This window comes from Platichthys flesus, chromosome 23 (assembly GCF_949316205.1).
Source record: "Platichthys flesus chromosome 23, fPlaFle2.1, whole genome shotgun sequence".
Lineage (NCBI taxonomy): Eukaryota > Metazoa > Chordata > Actinopteri > Pleuronectiformes > Pleuronectidae > Platichthys > Platichthys flesus.
The window spans coordinates 10,669,814-10,696,838 of NC_084967.1; the positions used below are offsets into that span (position 1 = coordinate 10,669,814).

At 42.6% G+C, this 27,025-nt stretch overlaps 1 protein-coding gene across 4 annotated transcripts in view; it reads right to left on the reverse strand.

The window, feature by feature from the left end:
* The window catches only part of LOC133948670 (ELKS/Rab6-interacting/CAST family member 1-like), a 109,003-nt gene that overhangs the window by 34,395 nt on the left and 47,583 nt on the right, over positions 1 to 27,025 (reverse strand). For all 4 annotated transcript variants that reach the window (XR_009920085.1, XR_009920084.1, XM_062382583.1 and 1 more), the window contains 3 exons: positions 19,293 to 19,428; positions 16,596 to 16,727; positions 11,228 to 11,388 (listed from right to left, as the gene is read on the reverse strand). Coding sequence is in view for 2 of the 4 variants with exons in the window: in XM_062382583.1 (XP_062238567.1) it covers positions 11,228 to 11,388; positions 16,596 to 16,727; positions 19,293 to 19,428 (429 nt within the window). In the remaining 2 variants the exon portion in view is untranslated. The remainder of the gene's footprint in view (positions 1 to 11,227; positions 11,389 to 16,595; positions 16,728 to 19,292; positions 19,429 to 27,025) is intronic.

Sequence of the window (27,025 nt, forward strand, 5' to 3'; positions counted from 1 at the left end):
TGATTTGTTTATACACCATTAAAGGCATTTGTAGCTTTCCTTAAAAAGTTTAAAAAGAAAAGGATAACAAAGTGAGAGAGAGGGAGAGAGAGAGAGAGAGAGAGAGAGAAAAGAGCTGAAGAGAGATGAGAAGACTAAGATACAGGAGGGCACAGCTGGCTCTCAGTGGTAGCTAATGCTGCCTGCAGGCACACACACACACACACACAAGTTAACGCACGCTAACACACGCACGCATGCACGCTAGCACACACAAAAACACACCCACACACACACACACACACACACACCTCAATGGCTCTGGTGTTCATGACTCTGCATCATCTGCTTGTATGTGTGAAGATAAAATTAAACCATTTCTGATTCCTACCTCTGTTTTCACCACCACCCTGTCTCACACCCACTCACTCACTCACTCGCGCACACGCATGCTCGCAACACACACACACCCACACACTTTAGTTTATGGCTCTCCAGAGTGGGCCCCTGCAGAGTAATATTTTTCTCTCAGCTGACAGCTTCTGTCCTAGGGCAGACAACTAGCCAGCACCGGGCCTCGATCCTGCTCTCAACTACACCACGGTGACTCTCTCTTTCTCTGCCTTATACACACACACAGACGCACACACATGAATACAAAGCCACAGGCACACACATGAACAATTACATGCACACACACATGTTGAAGGTGTGAACTGCTGCTGATGCCTCACATCTTCAAATAGTGAGAGAAAGGTACCCAAGTAAGAAACTAAGCGAGAGGAATGAAGCTAGAGGTCTCTCTTAAAATGTTAACCATCTTTGAACACACACACACGCACACACACACACACAAACACACGTACACAAGCCTTTATGGCTCTACGAGGGAAAAGAGAGCAATGAATACACAGATCAGAGCAGGTTTTATGAAACATTTGTTCGTGCAGGCCTGCCATATGTGCAGCATCAAAGCAATGATAGCCAATAAAGCCTTGGTTTATAGTAAACCATCCACTGCTGCTCTCCCTCCTGAAAACGCGCCGACACAAAGCTGCGCGGGATCGTTACAGCAGTTGTTTGAGAAAATGATTGACACCTTCCGCCGTTGTTATGGGCATTGAAAACGTTAAGATTGCTCTTGAGGGGCTACATGAAACACATGAAAGGGATAATGGCACAATTGAAATACAGGCTAATGATAAAATGATTATCAAGAAATAGAGCTAATGGACTCTTCTGCTTTTATTCATTGCCAAAAGCCAAAATGTGTTTGTGATCTGGAAACTTGACTTGTTTATTATGACGGAGGAGGCCGTGTTAAAGGGATTTGCATAAAGAAGCCCGGTCGTGATTTGGCAGAAGATTTGTTTTATCTTTGACTAATACTCCTTAGATTAAAGTAGCCGTTGTACAATGTATAATAATACAATGAGAACAGCAGGCTTTTTTGGGTGAGATCTTCCTGAAAGCTCACTCTGTATCACGTGTGTGTCTGTGTGTGTGTGTGTGTGTGTGTGTGTGTGTGTGTGTGTGTGTGTGTGTTAACCCTATCGTGGAAGTGGGTCAGAGATGCTGGGCATAAATGATTTAGTATGGAGAGAGATGAATGAGAGACCATCAGAGAGTATTTGAAAAAGTGAGAGAGCAAAAAAGAGAGTTAGGGAAATAGGTTAAAGCTGGTGCACAGGATAAGTGTGTGTGTGTGTGTGTGTGTGTGTGTGTGTGTGTTTGAGAGGGAGAGAAAAGCACCCCTCAAGGAGCTGTTGTACATCAGAGAGGCTTAAAGAAAAACAGCAAGAAGGCTTACACTCACACACACCCACACTCACACACACACACTCACACACACGCACACACACACACACACAGACACACACACACATTGACAGAAAGAAACAGCACTGACAGGAAAGGGAATAAAATAACTGGAGGATTTGGAGGGAAAACAAATCAAAGAGACGTGAAGGGGGAGAGAGGAACGGATAGAGGGAGGGAGGCATGGAGTAAAGGAAAGGGGAGGCCGAGAGACAAAGGCAGTAAGAGGATGAGAAGTAAGAGAGAGAGGGAGAGAGAGAGAGAGAGACAGAGGAGGGCAGGTGGGACTACTGCATGACAGAATGAGGATCTGTTCTTGACACATTTACCCTTTTCTCGCTTACTTTTTTCTCTATAAGAAACGCTGGCTTCCCTCGCTCCCTCACCTCCTTCTCTCTCTGCCTGCAACTCTCTCTCTCTTACACACACACACATTTCAAACACACACTGTGACTAATAAGAAAGGTGTAAAAATGCATTATCCATGGTCTGTGGGAGTTTGCTCTTTTCATGGGACCACACAGACACACACAGTAAGAAGTGTGACTAAAGATGGAGCTTTGTCTTCACTGCGGCTCCTTACAGTAAATCAATCTCTACGCCTTGCTACAGAGACCAAGACATCTGCTTACAATCTGTCAGCACAAGCTCACTCCTGTACCTTGAACCAGTCACAGAACCGGACACCTGCGACTCACACACACGTTTGTCAAACCATCAGAGATACGCTTCAACCGACAAGATGACAGTGGCAGATCTGTGAAATCCATAGATATCCTCTGTCGTACACCTCAACTCTGTGATGCACTGAGATGCTTTGATTGTCAGTGGGTTCAGGCCAACAAGGGAAGCTGGTTGCAACTTCACACCTTCGAAAAGGTGCAGTAAAATCAAGGAAAGCTGCTTTCAGACACACACTGAGGTCTTACTGGAATTTCCTGGAGGGGTTGTGAGAGCGTAAATGTCCAAGTCGGTCGCTCCTGATGTTTTCGGACAGTAAAATGTGCGGGAAAAGTACGAGCGAGTGAGAGGACACAGCCGGTAAACTCCCAAAGAGCAAGTGGGCGTGTTGATTACGTCTCTAATGCACGATGGATGCAGGAGAGCAAAAAAATAAACAAAATAATTAAAATATCTCAGAATGAAAAAGAGGTAACATAGACACGGAGGACACAAGAGCTGAACATCATGAAAACGCAGGAAGAGAGAGAAAGAGCATCAAGGGCTAGTGTTACACTATTAACTGTAAAATGTGCATATCCTGCATAATAATTAAATTTTCTCGATATTAGATATTAAAAAATGAATTTAAATATGAGAAATTATTCAAAAACGAATATAAACAATAATATCAGGGCAACAATTAAAGCAGCATGCCACTGGCTTTGCATTTTGGGTAGATTTACAACAAATCACATTTACCTTCATCTGTCTAAGATTGAAGGGCAAAGCTGCTTCCTGATTTTGTATTATTGCAGTGAAGCTTCTACATTTCAACAGTAATTTTCACCATCAATAAAAGCTATTATCTCAAGTTGCAGAGCAAGTCAAAATCAAAAGGACAGATTCATATTTTTCAGAGTTTTGATGAAACATGAACAAAGTCCACTGTTAATATTTGATCTGTTTCATTTAATTCATCATGTATGATAACATGCTCAGTTTCTTTGCTCGCTGACAACGAGCCAACTTTCAGATTCAGGAGAATAAAGTCTGACGGAATCTTTACAACCTGAAATGATCGATAACTGTGATTATGTCCCTGATGTAATCGTTCTCACTCAATCTGATGTCTTCCTTGTTCAGTGTATTGCTCCGTCTTTTCTGTGTATTTAATGAGCCAATCACAAGTCTGCCACTGGTCCGTCCTCTCCTCCCCTTGCCTGTCTGTCTTCTACACTTTTATTATTTCCAGAATAGAAAAGTAATTGTTTGGCAATCACAACGTACAATCAGAGGGTTTAAAAAAAAAAAAAAAAATGCTTGTCTTGTTTTCAACTTTTTGATACATTTTCCCTCTTCCTCGCTCCCTTTCCCTCTTTAATTGCTGTTTAATGATCTGTTTGATGGCCTGGCACGCGCAACCTGCAATCACTTGAGGTAAACAGGCGGGTTTTTGGTTTTGCCGCATCCTTTTTTACTTTATCTGTTCTTTCTTTCCACTTGTTTCCTTTGGTTCTGATGTGTTTGGTAGCCGTCCGTTTCCCTGAACATTTCCCCCTTGTTCTCGAGTCTTTGTCCTTGTTTCAAATCTCGCCCCTTTTCCCTCTTTTTTGTTCAGTCGACTTCATTGGTGCAAGCGTGCTGGAATCCGTGTGCAGATTACACGTTAAATAAGGATGATAACAATGCACATTATAATGCAAAAACTCAGAACTAAAAAATATCTTTCTCTGTCCCATATTCAGCTGGAGATCACTGGTTTGCGAGGCTTCAGAGACGTTCAGAAAACCCTGTTATTTAAATACAACTTCTAACTGCAGCACATCTTTTATTGCTTCTCTTTTCCTGACTCCAAAATCTCCCTCAGTTGCTCACAAGGGAGAAGAGAGAGAGCGAGAGAGAGAGAGAGAGAGAGAGAGAGAGAGAGAGAAAAAAAATCAAAGAGGACAGAGGAAGGCAGCTCGAGAAGGAGGGGAGAGTGCGAGTGAGCAAGGCAAGTGCAGAGAGCGCATGGAAGATGGCAAGAGAGAGAGAGACGTGCAGCGAGTCGGACTAGTGTCAGAACCACGTGCCCTCTTTTTGTCAAACTAAGCTTTCAACGTGTCTGACACACACACGCACACACACATGCACACACGCACACACACTCGCTTTGGCACAGTGTGGATTAATATCATTGCCGTCTGAGGGGATCAAAGCGTGTCTCTGTGTTTAGTGCACCGCCATAAGCATGTGTACATGCATTTGTGTGGGAGGATGTATTTTAATGCACGTTTTTAGAATTATATTTTTATGCGTGTGAGAGTGTGAGAGAGTGTGTGCGTGTGTGTGTGTGCGCATGTGTGTGTGCGCATGTGTGTGTACGTAATTCTCAAACATTCCTCCGGGAATGAAAGCTTCTAAGACATCATGCTTTCTTGTCTGGTTTTGTGAGTGACTTTGTGTGTGTGTGTCTATTTATTTTTCTGAAGGCAACATGTAGTTCTATTGTTAGTGATGGGATAGCTGCTGTGTGTGGGTTATTTGCACATGAAGTGATATTGTTAGTGTCGGCTGTCTGACTGTAAGGAGCAGACCTCTCGTCCAATCGACATACTCACACACACACACACACACACACACTCACCCAATTGATTAGATTCACGATGTAGTGACAAAAGTGAAGACAGAGACGGAGAGAGAGAAATACAGCCTTCCGGAAAGAAATAACTCGATAATGACGTTTCCAGACCAATGGAGGCTGCAGAGTGGAGGACAATGGATGGAAAGAGGCAGGGCAGGCAGGATGCAAGCAGCGAGAGACGAAAACAGGAGGATGGGAGAGATGGAGGACAAGGAATGCCAGAGCGAGGGATGCAGTGGAGGGAGGGACGGCAGGAATGAAGGGAGGGATGGCTCGCGGAAGGGTTGCGGGGAGAAGAGGTTTGAGGTTTGGAGAGGGAGGCTGGGAGGGAGATAAAACGGAGAACAGAGCAGCAGAGGAGAACTAAATTGAATTTATAGTGTTCACCTTGAGGCATCAGACCAGGCTCTAACGGGGCAGACGTTCTTCATTCTCTAATTGTGCACGCAGTTCAAAATACAGTGCGGGTAAACAGACTTCCTGTAGTCCAGGTTGTCCAAATTCTTCCACACACCCAGCATGAGTGAGAGTGAGACAACAGAAAAACAGCAGGGCACCTATACACACACAACTGAAAACAAAAACATTGATACTTATATGTATTTTTCTCTCCTTTAAATCTAAAAAAAGCTAATTTTCTGATAAAAAATTACTCTTTTAGTCACGCAGAGGATCCTGTTCCAGTCTTTAATTTTTTTTTTTAATTAGCTCAATAACCCCCCCCCCCCCGATAATTGACTATCACATGTTTCTTTCAGCCTGAGGCGGCCTCCCACATGCAGATAGAGAAACTAGATTTATTTTCCCACTACCAAGACAAACAAAAGTAATGTGACTCACTTTGTTGCCTGCTGCTCGAGGCCTTGACCATTTGCCTCGTACCAAAAACCATCCAGTGCCTCCACGCCCCTGTTTCAGCACAACAGGGACTTTTCATTGGGATTCTTCTGTGTTTTTAAGCATCATTAACAACATAACAACCTCACAAGTAAACTGACTCATCCAGATTATTTTTTAAATATTATGTTTTTGTCTGGAAAAAAACGCAGGAAATTAAATTTACAGTTTTGTGCCAAAGGCAAGGAAGGACGTTGCGTGAGATAAGTGGTAATATATTCAATATACACTGTAGTCTGAAAGATTGATGGATGAACGGAAGGAGCGAGGGAGACAGAGATGGAGGTAATATAATTTCTTCGGGATATCACACAGTTTTGTTGGCTCGCCTGAGTTGTTGTTGGACAGCTGTCTTTCTCCTCTTTGCTCTCCCTCCTTTTCCCTCGGCCAAAAAAGCATTTCTGCTTCTTTTCTTTCATTTTATTATCCTCTTACTGTCTCCCTCCCCCCAAAAAGAAATTTATAACTCTTGCCCTGACCTCTTTGCATGCGTTTCTTCTCTTTGTTTTGTCAACTGTGTGCTCTCCTTTCTCTCCTCATCCACTTCTTTGTCCTCTGTCCTCGGAGTCTGTTCAGATATCCAAGCCAAATTGTAAGTGATATCCAACTAATGTAATAGACTATTTTGAAATCCATCCCTTTTTAAATTAATTTACACAAACGATTTTGTGTTCGGATAAGTAAAACATGAACTTCCTGTGATATTCCTTCCCTGGAAATGCAAACGTTCTTCCTTTCAACACTGGAAAATGACTTCAGTAAATTCTAATAAAACTTTCACTGTCACATTTGCTAAAATAAATCAGCACATTTCATATATAAAATCATCAAAAGCGCAACTATTGTTGTAAACCCAGTTTACAACCTCCACAAATCAAGTTCTGTTCAAAATGTGCTCCACGTCTGTTTGGGTCATTTCGCCCTGAACCAAGTTTCTCAGGCAAAGATTCAGGACAAGGTTTCAAACTGCAAACGGTTCTTCAAATTCTAGTGTTTGCCAGATTTATAATCAATCATGTGAGAGTTCAACGGCTTCATTTCAGTTGAGTGTTTACTTGCTTGCAATGTTGAAATTTCCACGCTAAAAGGATGTGTTCTAATCACGCTCAGTGAGGTAAGTGTAAGCAACTGTCATCATGGCAAGAACTACTTATATATCTGAAATTTTCTTTTCATTACAACCCAACTTACAGCCATGTTTCTTTTGGACGGATTCTCCCTCATCCAAATCAAAGGTATAAGTAGAGACCTTCTGATCTTAAACTGTACGAATAAAACCAACACGACTTGTCTCGTCTGTGTCCTAAAAAAACACGTTTTAGAAGATTATTGTCTCCTCTTGAAATCCTTTCAAAGCCAAGCAAAATCTTCTGTGCGTATGTTTTACATTAATCAAGTCTCGTCGGACAAGCGCTGCATTGAGTGCTACGGCTCCACAAACCAGACCTGCCCGTAACCACACCAGAGACGTACCGTAAACGTGTCTGCGTGTGAAACCGACATGAGAAGAAAGACGAGAGAAAGAGCGGGAGCTGTGCGGCGGGGGTGTAGATGTGTGTCGGACGTCAGCGGAGAATAAAATGGGCCTTAATTCATCCAGATTGGGATTTCAGACCTGACACCCCACTGCTACACACACACACACACACACCGTCAGCGCATTCCTCCGCACCGACACCTGCTTACCCTAAACTCTCCAAACACATGACGACACATGTGCACACACGAGGCTGGGAAGAGAGCGAGCATGTCCGTATTTAATGTACATCTCAAAGAAAATATGCCTGTGTGCTTTATGAGCGTGCTTGCATGTTTGAGGGTCGCTGCAGATGATTTATCAGTGGGAACAGTCGCATGCTGGAGCCCTGCAGGGCAGATGTGTGTGTCCGTGTGTAGTTCTGTCTGTGTATTTTCCTGTCTCTGAGATCAGAGTGTTTATAGTGCGTCTCTACTTAGATGTTAATAGTGTTTATTTGCATGTTTGTGGATTTGTGTGTCCCAGACTTTTTGATTATATTGTGTGTTGTTGGACAAATACAGAAACACAATAAGGAACGAAGGTTGAACAAGTATTTGAAGAAGGAACACCTTACAGTGTGCTTGTGTGTGTGTGTGTGTGTGTGTGTGTGTGTGTGTGTGTGTGTGCGCGTGTGTGTGGCAATAAGAGGAAGGAGGAAACAAGAGAAGAATAGAAAACGAGACAGAATGTCAGTATGTGCGCTCTTGCAGCTGTACTCTGAATATTTCTGCACGGGAGTGTGTGTTAATATATTCTATGTCTGTTCCAGAAACCTCGGAAACATGCCGTATCATATATCATGTCTTACAGTAACATTAAACCTTACACCAATGTAGAACTGGGCAGCAAATCAGACATCAAACCCTGAAGAGTAACGGCCGGCTGCCTGCACGGAGACAGTTTCATGTGCATTACACTGAGATATATGGACACACAGGACACAGCCACCTTAAACATCTCGTGTTTTACATGTGGGAGAAAGCCAGAGAGAAATGACGTCTTCGCTGACCAAACCCTAATGTCTTGTGAAAAATATGAACGGTGGCGTCATGCACATTACTCACAGCGAGACAACCAGCAGCTACCTGAAACATCTAAACTTCTCACTGAGGGTTAGCTGAGAAGAAAATAGACTACATCCCAGATATGTGAGAAGCGTATCCTACTGCGGCCTGAAAAATATCATGTATTATGCAGAGGCAGAGCTGGAGAGCTGGAGAGCTGGAGAGCGCTGTGCTTTCTTTCCAGTAAGTTGTTAAATTATCACATATGAATGTGACAATTCGTCTGCAGGGGGATTCAAGCGGAGCATTTCAAAGAGGAATTCCCTCTGTGTTTTCGGGTGAGTTGCTATTAATCAGAAAACCACAGACGACGTGAGCGGAAACAGAAGAAAATAGTAGCTTTGGCAGCAAAAAAAACACGAGTGAAGAGAAAAGTGCTGGCCAACGCAGACAAGCATACCAACAGTAAATAATTGATATCCTAAAAACGTAAGTATGAGCTCAGAGAGGGAAAAAGAGAAACAAACTTTTCTACAAGGCCTGCCGCCAGAGAGTTTAAGATTTAAAGTGAAGGAAAAGGAAACTTTTTGTACCTCTTAATCTACCCGTCTACAGATGTACTATTTCATACGTCAATAAATTGGCCCCAATAAGGACACAAATTAATCTAACCATCCTGAGTATGACGCACGGCGGTGAATAAGACTAAAAGTTAACTTTTGCTTTAGATCTATTGGGTAAAAACACATGTGAGGTTGTGTCAAGTCAAGCTTATTTATATGGCACATTAAAAACAACAGGAGTTGAGCCAAAGTGCCTTAGAGTTAAGGAAATACAAGTTTGGAGGAAAAAGGACACGAAGGGGCAAAGATGGAATCCTTATATATGCAAGAGAGAATGTATTTGCAATCACACGATGAATTTATGCATGATTCACACGTACAGTATCTGTCACATAGGAGGGCAGCGCAGTGTGTGCAGCTGCTGCAGAAACACCAGAGACAGGCAGCGCAGTAAACATCTGGATCTCTGTATGATCCAGTGGAAACACAGTCAGAGTTCAGAGTATATACAGTCAGTGTGCCGCAGGGACAGGGAAGTTAAATGATAGCACAGATTGCACCGCCCGCTGGAGACTGATAAATCTAATCATGCATGTGGTCTGTGTGTGTGTGTGTGTGTGTGTTTGAATTTAGTTGCATTGTGTGTGTTGAGTAAGGGAGCATGTATACGTGTAATTCGCCGTGTTCCTGTATAAATATTCATCATGGAGGCAATATCCTCGGAAAAGGAAGCGTGGACATGTCCGGACAAAAATAAGACAATCAAGCACACGTCTATCTGTGTATCTGTGTGTGCACATGTGATACACACACACGCACACGCACACACAAATTCACCCATGGAAACAAGGCCACGCATTCTGAAGCGCTGATGCCTGTAATAATCGCACGGGTTGTTACTACGGTGATAAAATGGCCAATAACTTGCTCACCTGGGCTGTGAATGGACATACGGCTGGACCAACACACACACACACATAGACACACACACACACACACGTAACAAACACACTTTATATCTCTCTCTTGATGCAAAGAAATTCAATGTTGCTAGAAAATGTCAAGGAGCCAGCGCAGGAAACCTAAATCACAGTGCATAGCCTCATTTTCCCATGATGCCATGATGCCCCACGGCGTGTTTAAACAGGCAGGACATGCTAACACGGACATTCTTCTTGGCTTTGATTTTCCCGATTCGTTCCACTAAATTACACCACATTGTAAGGTCTCGGCCAGGATGTCAAACAGCAGAGAATACGGAGAATCACTGGACTGCTGGACCCCGTTTAGCTGCACTTAAAATACGCAAACCCATCTATTAAAATTGCATTCAATTTTTACACTGATGTACTGTGTGTGTGTATGTGTGTGTGTGCATGAGTGTGTGCGGTGTGTCTGAGAAAGCAATCAATCATTTGAAGAGTTGTACAGCAGGAACACAGTTATTGCATTAGCACGCTACTTAGGTCTATGACTTTAAAAGTGCAGAGAGAAAGAGAGAGAGGAGATAAAAGAAGAAAGGGACGAGAGTAGGACTGAGAGGAGAGTTGATGAGGTGTGGGGTGAAGATCATCACGAGCACTGAGAACCTTCCGGGAACACTGAGGCGACAAGGGAAACTACTGGAGATATCATAAGAGTTGCTAATTTGAGGGAAAGTGTGAAAGGTCAAGTCTGACTTTGAGAGATGATAACTGGTTGGAAATGTTAATGTACATAAACCAAGAGGCGAGAACAGCCAGTGAAACACTAGAGGAGTATTAGGGCCATGTAGAAGAAGCAAAATCAGAGATTTCAAGAATAAAGTCGTAAGTAGTAATTTTGGACTACGTGTCATTTTACAGGGGGAATATTAGAAGATCAGCCTGGTGCCTGCATTCAAATGAGGAATGAAGAGCTGCAGTTGAGTTATACTTTAATATAAGTTTCATAAATAACATTATACTAAATCTTTTGGCTCTTCAGTACATAATTAAGCGATTGTAAGTATCTGGAATTCAGAATGATTGGGTGAGAAATGTCTATTCCTAAATAGGGACATTTAAATGAATGTAGGAGCCAGAGAAAAAAACCTTTTGGGATAACTGGAAGTTGCTGTTGAGCTGCTTTACCTTTTGACATTAAAATAAAAGTAATGAAATGTGTGTTTCTGTGTTCTCACTTCATCTCCAGAACCTCCTCCAGGTGCTTCCGCCTCTCGGCCCGCAGGGCGGTCAGGTGACCTTCCTTCTCGGCCAGTGAGAGTTGAGTCGATGACAGCCTGGCCTTCATCACGTCCAGTTCCTGTTTCACCCGCTCCATGGCAACCAGCAGGTCCTCCACCTGACACACACACATTAGAAAACATTACTTTCTCATGTCTTCCACTTTTAAATCGTCAGCTTTAATGTATATTTATTGTTTGGTTGTGTATTTGTGTGTGTGTGTGTGTGTGTGTGCGTGTGTGTGTGCGCTTTGAAATATTTTTAAATGAAATGCTTCGGCGCAAATCATCAAACATTTCATTTCTTTCCTTGTTGTTTTCTCTCATCAATGTTCCTCTTTCAGCAAGTTATAAAAACAAACACACACACACACACATGCACATTTTGAATCTGCGGTGCTGAAGCAGAAAGAAAGAAGATCAAAAACATCAAACCCAAAGACAACAGAAAAGGATTTAAACTATTTAAAAAGGAAACATTTGTTTTAATTGCTCGAAAAAAACATATGGCATCGGCAGAAACAAAAAGTAAAAACTCTGAACAGAAGCTGAATCTGAAAGCAGCTGCTCACAAAGAAACTGGGACAAGGACAAAATAAAGAGTTTTCCCTTTACAATAATAAAAAAAATGAGGCCAGGCCTTTAATTCAAGGTGGAGGATCTTTCTCAATGTTCATGGATTTTTACTATTTCCTTCCATTTTAATCATTTTTCCAAGACTTCTGCTTTCCCGTTCTGTCAGAATTCCTCCCCACCAATTCCAAAGTGGCCAATAGACTTTCCTTGAATGAACTGGATGTTGGCTCTTTAGACATCATTGAGATTCTGTCATCCTGTATTTCCCATCATGATCTCCTGGTGGTTCCAGAAGATTTCACTGAGAGGTTACATTTTTCAACTTCTGACTTTAGCGCACCACGAACATTTGGACCTCAGGTGATTCTTTGAGCTATTTTGTTTTACTGTTTCTCCACAGGCCTTTAATAAGGATAAAACTGACTAATTATCTTCACCAAGGAGGCTGTGATTTCTGTTGAACATTAGCAGGATTGAACAAAAACTACTTGAATGGGTTTTTTTACATGAAGATTAGATTTTTGTATCACTGTCTTTAACATTGTGATAACGTTTTTAACATATTCACCAATTTTGACCAAAATGCACAATCCCAAACATTGTTAAATCAAGATCTGCACATTATTGCCAGAAAAGAATTATAAATATTTTGATAAAGAGAAAAAAACTATTCCTGAATGTGCCCTTTAATCCGCCTCCTTGGTGAAGGTAAAAAGCCATTGCAGGAGTTTTTATATCCTTCAGTAAAATAAAAATGTGACAGAGTGGAATGAAAAGTGAAGAATGAATGGTGATCATATAGAAGTGCCATTTGGGATGTTTGTTTGTTACCTTTGACCACCTAAAGCCGGCTGTGGTGAACTCATGAAGTGGAATGTGAGACAGCTGCGTACAAAAAAAGCAGAAAGAGAGAAAGACAGGAGAAAAGAGAGCAAGGGATGGGGGTGTTGACAGTGAGGGGGGGGGGGGTCCAAAATGGATGTGAGACAGAAGAAAGGAAGGAAGGAAGAGGAGAAAAAAGGAGTACAGAAGAGGAGTTAAGGGGGAAAGAGAAATAAAAGTTGAGGCAGCAGGATGGATGTTGAAAAGTATGGAAGTGTGAAGAGGGCCCAAATAAAGGTGAAGAGGAGATAATAGAGGTATGTACAGGGAGGAGAGGCAGAGAAAAAGAGAGAAGTTGTAAGAAATGCTCAAGTGAAAAAACAAGCCGTACAGCAAAGACGGAAGACAGAGAGACAAATAGTCAGATGAAAGAAAGTGCAGACAGTGCAGGAAGTTGCACAGAGCAACACAAGCAGTGTTAAAACTGCAATTCAGCCGAGACACAAAGAGGAGGAGAGGTTAGGAGGGAAAAGAGGGAACCGATGACAGGAACCTAAAGGGAAAGAGAAAGGGAGACAGAGGAGAGAAAAGCCTTTGGCCGACATCAGAGATGTAGAGACTGAGGGATGGAGGGATGCAGGGAGGGGTGAGGAGTGACGGGCCCCGGCTGGAAAAGAAGGAGAGGAGGAGGAGAGGAGGAGGAGAGGAGGACAGCAACCCCTTCAGTCTTCTGAACAAGTGTGTTTGTGTGTAAGAGCGACTTCAAACACATTTTGGGTGAAAGAAATTAAAGAAGAAGAAAGTGCACCGGGTTCAACAATTAAAATTATGTGGTTAATAAAAGACGGAAAGCTGGAGAGCAGAAGACAGATGGAGTGTGTCACTGTTGACTCACTCCTCTGTCTCACACACACACACACCTTTCTTGACCACATGTACACTAGTGACTCATGGCGAGCAGAATAGGTCGAATATAATTTCATGTGGTCAACAAGTTTTGCTGCCCATGGAACAAACACACACGCCCACGCACACACAGGAGCTGTCAATAAATGGCTGCATATTAATGGTGTGCGGCTTGTGTGCTTGTCCCCGGTTGCTTCTGTGTGTGTGTGTGCGTGTGTGTGTGTGCAAATGCTATAAAAAGCAACGTGTGTTCTTTCACACACGCCGTCCTCATTAAGGTCGGAAATTGTCTCTCCCTCTGTCATCATTTTATGAATCATTATGTGAAACGTTAATTGCAGTGACGTGGTCATAAAACAGGGCCACAAAAATATTTATTTATAATTTGACTTGTGTATACCGAGACACCTTTCCCGTTAGAGAGCCGTGTCCACCTGGCGCCCGCTGAATGCCATGTTGTGCCCAGTCCGTGCACTGTTTAAACAGCAGTTAGCACTTCTTTCCGCCATGTTTGCGCGTCTGGAGCAATGTATGTATGTGGACCACTGTCTTGTGTGTTACTATCCTGTCTGCGAGTGTTGGGCGCACACACACGTGTATGCGCACGTGTGCGTGTGTGCGCTGAAAGGCTGAGTTAGCGCTGTTGATGTTGGGTGAGAGCTTGGCTGCCATCTCCACTCGTTCACCACACGCTGACGTTCCAGCTCCTTCCTCCTTCACTCAAGCATTTGAGTAGGAGGACGCTCTCCAGCACCCTGTCCTGGCCTAAATGGCTTCGATTCTGTCTAATTAAAGCTGCCACTTCTGGCTTTTTCAAGTATTTCTATACAGCGCTGATAAATTAAAAGTGATAGCTTGGCACAAATGGCTCTAAACAAATTAAACCGCAGTCCGCTTCAGGAGGATAAACATGTTGGAAGGGACTTTTTCATCTTTCCCTCACTTCACAATCTTCAAGGTTTACGGCACTGATGTATCTTTGATTTGGGACGTTAAAATCACACCATAGGTTACTACTGTATGAAACATTGTGATTAAATTGTTCCAGTAACTATGGAGGCACGGGAAGATAACAGTGGCCTCTGTGTATTTTTGCGAGGCGGATTAGTCTCCAATAAAAAGACGGCAAATCAAAAGAGAGAGAATCGTGTTTTTATTGTATATTTACACCTGGTGTAATACTGATATACAGTATGTGCTTTACAATTAATTGAGTACAAAGGTAGAAAGGGGAAATTAATACTGAGTGCGTATCGCCAAAACCGTGATGATATAATCAGTGTTCATAATTTTAACTGTGATAAAAAAAGGCTTGAAATGTATTTCTCATGCGTCCAATTTCCAAACTCCATCTTTTTCTTTTGTTACATGTTAATGGCTGTTTAATTTAAATCTGAAATGTCCATCCCTCGTCCTATTGTTAATAGCACTTGCTCCTGAAGATGTGCACGGCCACAAGGTTTGTGTTTTACATTTAACTTAGTTCCTAAAGCAAAGAACACAACAGAAACAAAAGCCAAGGGCCTTATTTTAGACTTTGCTTATAAAGCAAGTAGGTAAGTTCCTGAAAAGGTCCCTGAGCTTCTAGAAAAGCTCAAATGGTGGAAACTAGCTATGTTTTAAATATGCAAGTGATCGTGACGTGAAACAACATGAAATCGAATAAAATAAGTGTTCTCTAAAGCAGTGATCAGTACTACATACAAATTGGCTTCCCATGCTTGCTCAAACCCTTCATCAAAGCTGCATGAATTCAAATATCAAAGTCCAATATGCTATTTCTTTTCGGTTGCATCATGACATCAAAAGGAGAATCGGACCTGTTACGTGCATCATTTTAACCGTGTTGGTCTGTAGTACTTAGCAACTCTGAAAACCTCAGGATCTTGACATGAATTGGAAATAAAGCTCTGTGATTTTTGGACGTGCCTTTTCGCACACGGAGCAGAACAAAGCTAAATTCGTCATGTAAGCCTCGTTTCACCTTCAGTGCATGTGCCACGTGTCTGGCTCCGCCCATCCGCCACGTCTCTTTTTCATACATCCGTCCACGGGCTCCTTGCTCCTAACCCTACCTGGAACTTACGTCTGCCGTGGCGCTCATTAACATTTAGCATGAATGAAGGCGTCAGCGAAAATACCTCCAGAGTAAAACATCTGTTTGCATGCCTGTCTCTCCGTGTCTGTCCAGAAGTGGTCTGGTAAGTAAAGGCCAGTGAGGACGGCCAACATTTAGAGTCAGTAATAACAATGGAGTCCAGCCGGGGGTGCCAAGAGCTACAGCGGGCCATGTTTTCTCAGGGCAGTTTTCATCCTTAGAGCCCACGCTGTTTTTTCCCCACTTGTCAAAACCCATCTTGGCTCTGAGGAACATTTCCCATCTCTGTGGCCTTGTTAAGTCATTTGTGCCCAGGAGAACGACACACACACACACACACACACACACAAACACACACTCCCACTGGTCTGAGGTTGAATCCACTGACCCCTTCCCTTTCCAAACCTCGCTTGGAGCTTTCCTACTGTCTCAATATAGATGCAACAGATTACAAATTGGAGTGGTCTGCTCGCGCCCGGTTTGAGGAAAAGACATTTGTGCGTCGCAGGCCGAGGAGGACAAACACAAGCTGTTCTTTAAATAGGGACGTGTTTACCTCTCCTCCAAATGAGGAGTGACTGGGCAAACACACATCCGGAGCCACACCTGAATGAGCTCAGTTGGCACGGGGCATGTGTGTCGCCGCCACCATTAACCACTTTTGGCATGGCGTTGTTTAGCCATGTCAAAAAGGCTTTTTATTTTGCCATTAAGATATTTGTCTGTGTGCGCTTTTGTTTGTCCATCCAAATGTCCCCAAAAGACAGAAATGAGGACGATTGTGACCACGTGAATAAAAAAAAAAAGCAGCTTAAAGGGGTTGAGTTAAAGGAAAGATTTGGTCCACACATTTATTGGATCGGGAAAAGGAATCGTAGACAATGCGGGTGTTGTGTGTTTATTTGCCATGGCGTGAGAGAGTACCTGTTTCTCGGAGTGGACGCGTGCATGCTCCTCCTGGGCGAGCACCACCTCCCGCTCTGTTGTGATTTGAACGCTTTCCCTCAGCGCCTCCTCCAGCTCTTCGATGCGGTCCTCTTTATGACGGAGGGAGTCCTACAGAGAGAGAGCGTGCAACGACAAAACAGTATAGATAGTTTTAGAGTCAGTTAATGCAGCATTTATTAAAGATGGAGTCAATAAAAAAACAAATGGTGAAGGTAATATAAATAGTTTTGGGGGCCTTTGGTCACAGACAAACTATTCATCCTGAGAGGAACATCTGCAAATCCTCCCAAAGGTTACGGAGACAATTCACTCCAAACCACAAATGTGAACCTCATGGTGATGCTAGAAGAAAAGTCAGGGGCTCAGGGGAAGTCAAAGACCATGAATGACAATAAAAGATTTTACAGCAATCCAGCCAAAAATGGTTTAGCTATTTTAATCTGGACCCAAGTGATGGACGTGAACCGCTACGATGGCAAAAACGTGACTAAAAACACAAAACGTGAATCAAGTCCAGCCTCTCGAGTGTCAGTATTTGTGTGTTTTAAATCACTGTAAATTGATTATTTTTGGACTGTTTGCTTAGATAAAACAAACTCTGTGACTCTGGTCAATTGTGATTACAGTTTTTCACCATTCTCTGACACTTACAGTTACTTTGAGCTCTAGATACTTGGAACATACAACATCTCTAATTCAGTGATGACCACTTTTGTGAAAATGTATTTGTATTCAATAATCGCAATAACGTATATATTTGGCAGCGTGGTTCTGTTCTGGGACCTCCCCGCCTAAAGGTTCTGAGAACAACAGCTAAAAGACCCAGGCACAGAACAGGGCAGGCAGCAATGACAACACATGACAGTGATTGGGTCAAGTTCAGTATGAAAGGAAGGTGCTGGTTTGGAGGTCGGTTGCAAAGTGGCTTTTTCAGTGGAAGCAGGAAAAAGGGCAGGCAGCTAAAGCATCTTAAATAAAGTGCCCAATATGAGCTAGGACAATTTGAAGCTTAGGAGGGGATCAGCTGGGCCATTAGGCCGGCGTAAGGATCTGCTACTCACAGTGCACGTCTACTGGATTGTGGCTGAGCTTGACTTTGCGACCGGCCTGAAAGAACGCTATGTACAGTTTTCTATAAGAGTTTTCTCCCCTTCGTTATGAAAAAGTTTCTTTATTTATTTGGGGTTCAAAAGTTATTTTGGGGATGGATCTGGGGATTGAAGCGTAGATTAGGCCCAACAAATCACGAGGGGTACTCCTACGTTGTACAAAAGCATCCTTGATCTGACATCCACCACATCTGACAGTGTGTGTCCTAAGTTTCCCTGCAAAAGCAGCTTTCCCTGTCACATCTCGCCTAAGACCTCCCCAGAGTCCAAACCTTGGACACTCCTCATTCCGATGTGCTGCTTCCTGCGACTGGAACAAGCTGCAAAAAGACTCACAAATCACACAATCTGATTTCCATCTGCCTCCGAGGACTCAAGAGTTCCCGATCAAGTAAAACGAATGAACTTCCCACCAATGCCCTATAAAAATAGAGCTATTTCTTCTTCTTGCCAGGCGACTTTCCTGGTTACAGTCGAATGGCTAACTGGTGGAGACAGGGTGGGACCCAGAGGATGAGACATTACATTTGGCCGTGAACAAACCTCCAGAACATCTCCAACACATGTGCTGTGAATCCGCATCCAGGTCCCACATTACTTGGTGTCTGACTATGCAGCGACGCAGACAGATCTTAATTTAATTAAATATTCTCATTGTATGGAGTTAAATTCTCACTTGCATTCCATTAACCGTCCTCAGTGCTGGTTAAACACACACTAGTTATGGTTGTGACCGCTGCGGTCTCATAAGTCTGAGTGACTCACAGAGCTATCAGCTCATCACCTAACCACACGCATATGCACGGATGACAACTTCCAAACTGCTTAAGCCAAGGATCACTCATCGCCACGGGGAGTGTACGCGTATTCGCGTGCGCACACACACACACACGCACGCACAGAAAGAGTGTCTTCATCTGCCTCTAATCAGAGAGACCAATGAGGTTAACGATTACTGGAAGAGGAGAGGCAGGGCGAAGAGGAGGATGGAAGAGGGGAAAGAGGAAGTCAGGGGAAGTTTAGGTGAAATTAAAAGAAAATATGAGGAAATAAGAAGACAACCACAGCCATTATCATCAGCCGACACATGGCTGCTCATCTCGTGGTCACTTGAAGCCACAGCAGAAAATGAGGAGATGCTCTCTCACCACAGGAAGCGTTACAAACCCACAGCATTCATTTCATCGTTCGTGGTTGTCTTCTTTCCCCTCTAATCACCTCTCCTCTCATTTTATCAACCTCTTCTCCCCCTTTGCCTCTCCATCTTCCATCTGTTCGCCCTGTCAGTCATCCTCCTCAGTTACCCCGTCTCACACTCCCTGAGCGAGAGCTGCATCACGCGCGCATGTGTGTGTGTGTGTGAGTGTGTTTGACATTGCCTCAGGCTGCTCCCTGTCATAACTGTCACATTACGATGAAGCATTGTTGTGATAGCAGACAATATTCAAGGTAGGACATAGAGGAGGAGGAGAAAAACTTTTTCCTTTCTCACTTTCTTCACCCTCTCGCTTTACCCCTCCACACTCTTACAGTTCCTTCCCTCCTCTTCCTCCCTCTTTCCTACCTGTATCTGCTGGGAGCTTTCATTCAGATTGTCCTCTCTCTTCTTGGCCTCCTCCATCAGCAGGGCGTTCTTGCTTTTCTCCTGCTGCTCCTTGTGCCTCAGGTTGGCCGCCTTTTTAGATTGGTCCTTCATCTGCCTGCAAACGCACAAACACACACAAAACCCCAAAAATCAATAGTTGAAGTCAATAAAGCAACAGATACAGATGACACTCACTGTACACAGATGTCGACAGAAGATGGAAGAAGAGGAGAACTGACTACACACTGAGCTGTAATTGTGAGGAGCAGCTTTAGATATACAAACCTTGCCTGGTAGTGATCCTGGATAGGTGATATCTATTCATATTTTATCTAAATAAATAAATAAAAATCCAACAAGATAATATTATATACATTTTAAACCTACACATCTTAGAGCATGGGTATTCAATTCAAATTACAGGTCCAGATAGAGAAGATTTCCTCAAGCAAAGATCCAGAACATAGTAATGTCTATCTAGTGTAATGGTTCAGTGCAACGTAGAAAAGAAGAAGAATGAATCTAAAAGTGGAGGCTACGCTGATTTAACACATGGACTTGGACCGTGGACTTAGTTAATTAAAGTAGACTTAACATCCAAGATGATGAATGTGCAAGTCCCTGAGTGATGTCCAACTAGAACATTTGCTGCAGATCATTACTCTATTTCATACATTCCTGTCAATTAATATCAGGAGAATAATGGGGAAATTCTTTGAATGAGTCTGAATAACCCAAATAGAAGAATGGGATATTACTGGCAATGTCCACTTGTCCCCTGCAGACGATACATAAGGAACAGAATAACACAATCCTAGAACAACTAATTAGAAAATGTAGGAACTGTATTCTTTCCAGGAATGAGGAACATTTACATCTGGGAGCATTGTAGTGCTATATCCTTATTTAAGGTAGTGAAGCTGTTGAAAGTACCAGTTTTATCCTGTCACAGCATTGACATGAATCTGCCACAAAGACCCCACATGTATGCACACAAACAAACAGCAATACCAACTAAAGGGAAATCACTGGGATCTACAATGCTGCCGGCTGACATTTAATATATCGAATTAAACCGTCACATTCACAACACATTCAGGACACAGTACCTGCTTGTTCCGCGAAGTATAAAAGACACAGGGATTAACTGTTCCGTACGATACAGAGCAGATATAAAAATCCCTTGGGGCCAATATAATGTAAAGATCAGTGACTGAATTCAATGAAAAGCTATGAATCAATGACGAGATGACATCTGAGATTTCTCCACAGCAGGAAGCATGGGGATCTTTTCAGAGGGGGGGATTACTGGGTGTCGGGAAGCGGAGTCTAAATCATCGTCTGGGGAATGACGGAGAGAGAGTGTGCAGGAAAAAACGAGGGAGGAAGAGAGAGTGGTATTCTTCATGGGAGCCGCAGGGTTTGGGAATGGGGAAAGGGTTTAATCCCTGTTTAAGCTGTCTGGAAGCCATTGTGGCTCTGTCACAGACCTACAGTATCAGCTATCACACCAGCTTGACTTGATCAGAATCTCTCATACCTTACACATACACATACAGACACACACACACAAAGAGAAACACACACACACACACAGGGAGTAAGCCAAAATAATGCCAGTAAGGTTTAACAAAGTCTACTGAATCACGACACAAGTCAAAGATAAGTCAAACAGAAAGGATGGATGTGTAAGAGCACGCACACGCACACACACACGCACAAACACACACATATACACACGTGCAAACAACGGCACTCATCCAACAAACACAAAAGTAAACAGGCTAAGACATTAGAAATTGATCAAACTCAATAAAAGTCATTCTTTCTGAGTGCTGCATTTGTCCTTGAGTCTTTTGTGTGTTTGCATTTTTCTTAAAATCTGTTTACAGTATGTCTGCCTGCACTGTGAAAATATTTACGCACGTGTGTTCCTGCTATCATAACTTTTTGTTATAGACTTGTATATTATCTATTTTCTCCACATCCACTGCCGCAGCTGCCAGTAACCGACCTCCAGTGATAGGAATCCACTGCAAGCGCCATCTCGCGATAGCAGCAAAGTATGTGCACTCGCGGCAAATCACTTTCACGAGCCGTACGCGGCATATTTTGTTTTCAAAGGTGGAAACGGGTTCTCGTCATCACGTGGCGTTTGACCTTTGAGTCCACATCACAAGACGCTGAGCTTGACTTTTTAAAATCATGCAATCTCACAGGTATACTGTGATTCATCTAACTTCCACCAAAGACACTAGGTTTTCTCTTTGTACGTTTGTTTGTCTGTTCGTTAGCTGGGCTGCTGGATGGGTCAGGAAGAAAAAACCTGTAAAAAAGTTGGTGTGGATCCAAATTAATCAAATAAATACTCACCGCCGAAGTCATATTGATATTTTAGAGTGTAAATATTTAATCACATCCCTTTCTTGTATTGTTCCCGTCTTCCTACGCCTTCAACTACCTGCTAAACTAAGCTAAAAATAATGGAGGTCATCCATCAAATTTCTTTTGCATCAGTATGACTGCCAGGGAAGTTGAGACATGATATTGGCAGACGATGGAAACATAAAATCCTCTATGTGTTTGCTAAAAGGTCCAGGGGGCCCGATTGCAAACTGTCCAGAGAAATTTGGGAAGCTGGAGGAAAAACTGATATTTGACGACGGGGGCCAAAAAACCGCTCTGCAGCACCTGGCTGCTCAAAACTCACAGAATAACAATCGGTGTGCGTGACTGTGGGTTCCACTTGTGTTGTTTTGCTGTGCAGTTTATAGATATGAAGCATAATGTCAGATGCATTATGAGGATTTTTTTTGGTATCCTCTGTTGGGGGCTGATTTCTATTTGAATACTTGGGATAGATTTTTGCGCTATACGGCCTGTGTGCATGTGTAACAGGTCATAAACAGGCAGGAATGTTCCTATTGGAGGATTTCCAGGAAGCTCTAACCATCTGGTTAGCTCTCTGAGGTTTCCCCTGCTTCATGCTACATTTACTCCATGTATGTGCACGTGGAGCGGACATTTGGTCTGCGATGTTTCCTATTGACTCAGCACTCAGTTCCCACTTACACTCTCACTCTTTCCCTTTTCCCTTTTCTAACACTAAACACTTGTTTTGCTCAGCCCCTCTCCTGTTTGGCTGTATCTCTCCTCATGTGTATCATTTACATGGGTAACTATCACGCATCTGCCTCAGACCACAGCGACTTCCTCTTCATCTTCTCTCCGCCTTGCTCTCCCAAACCAAACCCTGCTCTTTCCCCGCACTTATTTTTCCACTTTCCTCGGAGGCCGCTTTATAATCATTTGCGTGATAGCAATCGTTTATTTGCATCAAGCCAATCTGAGAGGACAAATCGTTTTTCTCCCTCCTCTTTCCTCTCGGTCTCCTCCAAACCCACACCCTCGCCAAAATGCAACATTACCCTTTACCCTTCGGATAAAAATATTTTCATCAGACCACGGACCATTTCCTCCCCTCCCTGATGTCTGCCTCTCCCTCTTTTGTCACTTCCACCTCCCGTACTCTACCTTGCCTCGCACTCCTCTGTAAAAAAGATAAACCATGGATCACAGGCTACTGCAACAGAGGTCGAGCAATCCCTCTCCGACTTTCTTTACCATAGGGGTTTTATCATCTGCATACAAATTGTCCCTGTGTTTGCTTGAGACAAGTTTCTAGTCCTTCTACATGGATGTAACATGTAGAGACACTCACGACATAAAGTAACAGCTTTGCTAGAGTTTAAGACTGCAAAACAATACCAATATATACAATTCTACTGTTAAATGCAGATCGTTATATTCATAAAAGCATCTATAAAATGTAACAATTCACAATTTCTCACTTTCAAATGATAAAAAAGGCTGTGGGTTTGTAATTATCCTAGCAGGCAGGAAGAGATTAATATACTGACAATGACATGACCATGATTCCAATTCTATGACACAAAACGCATCATTAGGTTAAATAAATGGATCTTATCTAGTAACTTCATTATGAGGCAGTTACCGAATCTCCTTCTACTCTATTTCATCCTCATCTCCGTCCTCCATGTGGAAAACGCCTGAGAAAGGAGAATCTCCCCACAGGGTTTGATAAAGTAAGAGATAAACTATATTCCTCTATTGTTATGCAACTGTGACTGTCGAATGAGTTCAGATTCTGCTGTACTGTACTGTACACCATGTGTCAGGCCAGTCCTTTCTTTCCATTTCCATCCCGCTCTGTCCTGATGAACACACCAGATGTACCATGAATATAGATTTTGGAAAATTGCAGTTTTGATTTGAACTCGATGGCTCGGCTGAAGTTGTTTTAATAGGCGAAATGTTCCTTCGCTCTACCCACAATGCTGTAAACACAACACGCTAATGTGCAGTGAAACCACGTCTACACACACACATCAAAAAGTGCTCACATACTTAATTATGCAGTCTTTGAAACGCAGTACGAGCGAACACGCAGGAAGACGTTTACTCAAACTGTGGTGATATGATGCACGCAAGCACACCATGTGCGGACAGACTCACACAGACACACAAAGGCACACACAGACATACACAACTATGCACTCGTTGACACACGGTATGCACGTTCGAAAGGTACAAGCTAAACTGTGGTGATATGATGCATGCACACAGGCACACGCACACAAACACACACAGATCGAAAGTGGGCGAACTGTACCAAACACAACCTGCTTTGTATTAGATCAAATTTGTGGGTTAGACCACACACACATTTTTAAAGCACTGACACACACACAGACAGACAAACACACACAGTTGTGCGTGCACCTTCACATAAACCAACAACAGGCATCCGTTTCCACCATTTACAGAAATACACTCATATAAACACTGTGGCACATACTGTAATTCATAAATCATGCTACCATAAACAAACACAAACACACTTGTTGACAGCCCTTTGAAATTCCTAAATTTAGCTGGACCACAATAATATCTATATGTACTAATGCTAAATGCACACACTATTATATGAAATACATAAACATAGAATAACTTTCATTAAAGCTTAAAGTTTTAAAGTATGAGTCCTGCTCTCAACCACCAGAAAAAAAAATAAAAACAAAAACACACATTCACACATTTTATAATTTTCAGTAAACATCAAGCGTTCCAAAATAAAAAAACAACATTTTAACCTCCCTCATTAGCATGTTGCCGATATTCAGGGAGCCACATTAAGGTAATATTAATATTACATTTGGAGCCCTGTATAAATATTTGATCAGAAATGCTCTGGGGGCTCATGTATGTTTACTGCACACAGTTCAACCAACATTAACATCAAGGATTTTCTTTAACTGTTCGGAATTCAGTATTTCCTTTGAATAATACAGGAAACATTGGTTTGGCTTCCTAAGCCGGTAAAAACTAAGAAACATAAACGCTCATAAGCACGATACTGTATTCTGGTCTTTCTCACGTTGGATGTGGAAGAGAAACTTAAAGTACAAGGAGGACATTTTTGAGGAATCGAAGAAAGAAATAATAATAATAATAATAATAATTTCAGGTTTGCAGAATGGCAGTGGGATATCCCTCGGGTGGACCGGTTAATTTGTGGGGTAACTAAGGAGGTAAGGCAGCTGGAGCCTTTGTGTGGATATGTGTACTAGCTGCCCTAATGTGGGATACTCGAAGCTAGCCTTTCAAAACACTGTGATAAAACTGCAGACAGAGTGAAATGTCTTTTTTCAATTGCTCCTGTCCTTATGAAAATAAATCACATTGAGGGGATACTTCCACACTTGAGAACGAAGCACGCACTGAGCTGAGGGTGTTTCGATAAGAGTAACAGTGTAAGCATGTGAAGAGGGAGCTGGAGTTGATGTTGGCAGTGTCTCTGTTTAACATGGAGGACAACAAAGTCCCTGAGAGAAACACTGACACTCCTCATAGGCCCCGCTCGTATACCTGCCATTAATCGGCGTCCTGGCAGAACCGGTCGCTAGGGGACGGCTCCGAGCACAGGTGTGAAAGAGCTCAAGATGCATCGAGGGCGAATTATGATCCAAACGCTCCATGAGCACAGGAAGGGGACAGCCCTGTATTACTGTGTAATAAAACAAAACAATACAAAAACACCTCCCTCCTCCCTGTGCTTTCCTCACTGATGGATGGAGTTAACTTCCTCTCCGCCTGTGAGCCATTAAATACAATAACAACCAGAATGAAATGTCATTTTTTTAATTGCTCCTGCTCCGGTGAAAAAATAAATAAATCACATTTTAGGGAAATATCCACACTTCACTAACCATACACTGAATTGAAAGTGTTTCAATAAGAGTAATAAGCATATAAGAGAGAGCAGGGGTTGAGGCTTCCATTTGATGCTTACTGTCCTATCAATAAAGGCAATATGCTACAAATATATTTTTATTTTCTTATTTTTTCCTCTACCCTTCTTCTCTGTCTGTCTCTTTATGTCTCTCTCCCCTTCCAGTAAATCAATAAGGTTATTCTGTCCCACTTATCCGTACATTCTGCAGTATAAACTTTGCATTTTTCTTCTCTTGTTTTTGTCTCGCTTCACCAAGTAAAAAAAGAAACAATCCAAACGCCCCGACCACCTTTTTAGGTTTGTTTGAATGTTATTTCTTTTGTATAAAAACAATCTTTTATAGGCATTGAGCTCAGTTAATGCAAAAAGCAAAAAGTCACTAATTCATTACTTGTCTACATATTGTGTTTAAATAAGGTTGAAAAAAACATGCAAGGTAAATAAAGGTTGTTTTTTTCATTAGGTATTCTGTAAGATTCCAAACAATGAGGAGAAGCTACCAAAGCAAATATTAATATGAAAATACTACAAAGCAGAATAACTCTCGACTAATCAAAACTGGGAAGGACATTTTTTTTCAGTTTCCCTGTGTGTGTCTGTGTGTCTCTGTGTGTGTGCAGGTATCTTAAAAGATAACTCAGTACTCATGTCTTCTCTACTGTTGTCACCCTCTTGCTTAAAAGTGAGTTTGTGTGTGGAATACAGAAAAAAAATGTGCATGGTTGCTGATACCTTGCGTGTGCGTGTGCATGTGTGTGTGTCTGCTTGTTGTCACCCATTAGCTGACAAATCCGCGCACAACCTCAGCACTCGGAGTCGCACAGGACCTCAAAGGGATCACACTCACATACACACACATACAAAAGAAACAATGCAATTCCTACAGAAACCTTGATGTCACTGACTTGGCAGTGGATGAGGAGTTCCTTAGCTCAAGATCAAAACAGCCAGAGGAAAAAAAAGACAGGATGAGAGAAGAAAAAGGACAGAAGAAGAAAGAAACGTTTTTTTGTCATGTACCAGCGAGGCAATGCTAGCTTTTTTTTCTCTTTTGTGTCTATCCCCCTCTAGAGTTGAATCACAAAACACCCGAACAACGGCGAAGATAAAGCTGACAAGACGGCAGGGGGATCAGTGGCTCTAGAATTTGAAACAAATAGAGAAAGAACCAGCAAAGACGGAGCTGGCACTGCTGGGACCATCACACACGAAACACTCAGACCGCCAGATTTATGCAAGAAACAGAAGGATGAAGTGGTTATTATGTGGTCGGTCACAATGTGTTGGTCAGAGATATTTCAATAGGACTTTAAAATGTCTGTTAGAAAAGACCGAATTCAGACGTCGGGGGTTTTGCATGCTGAAATGTCATTACAGTCAGACCATTACAGTAAAG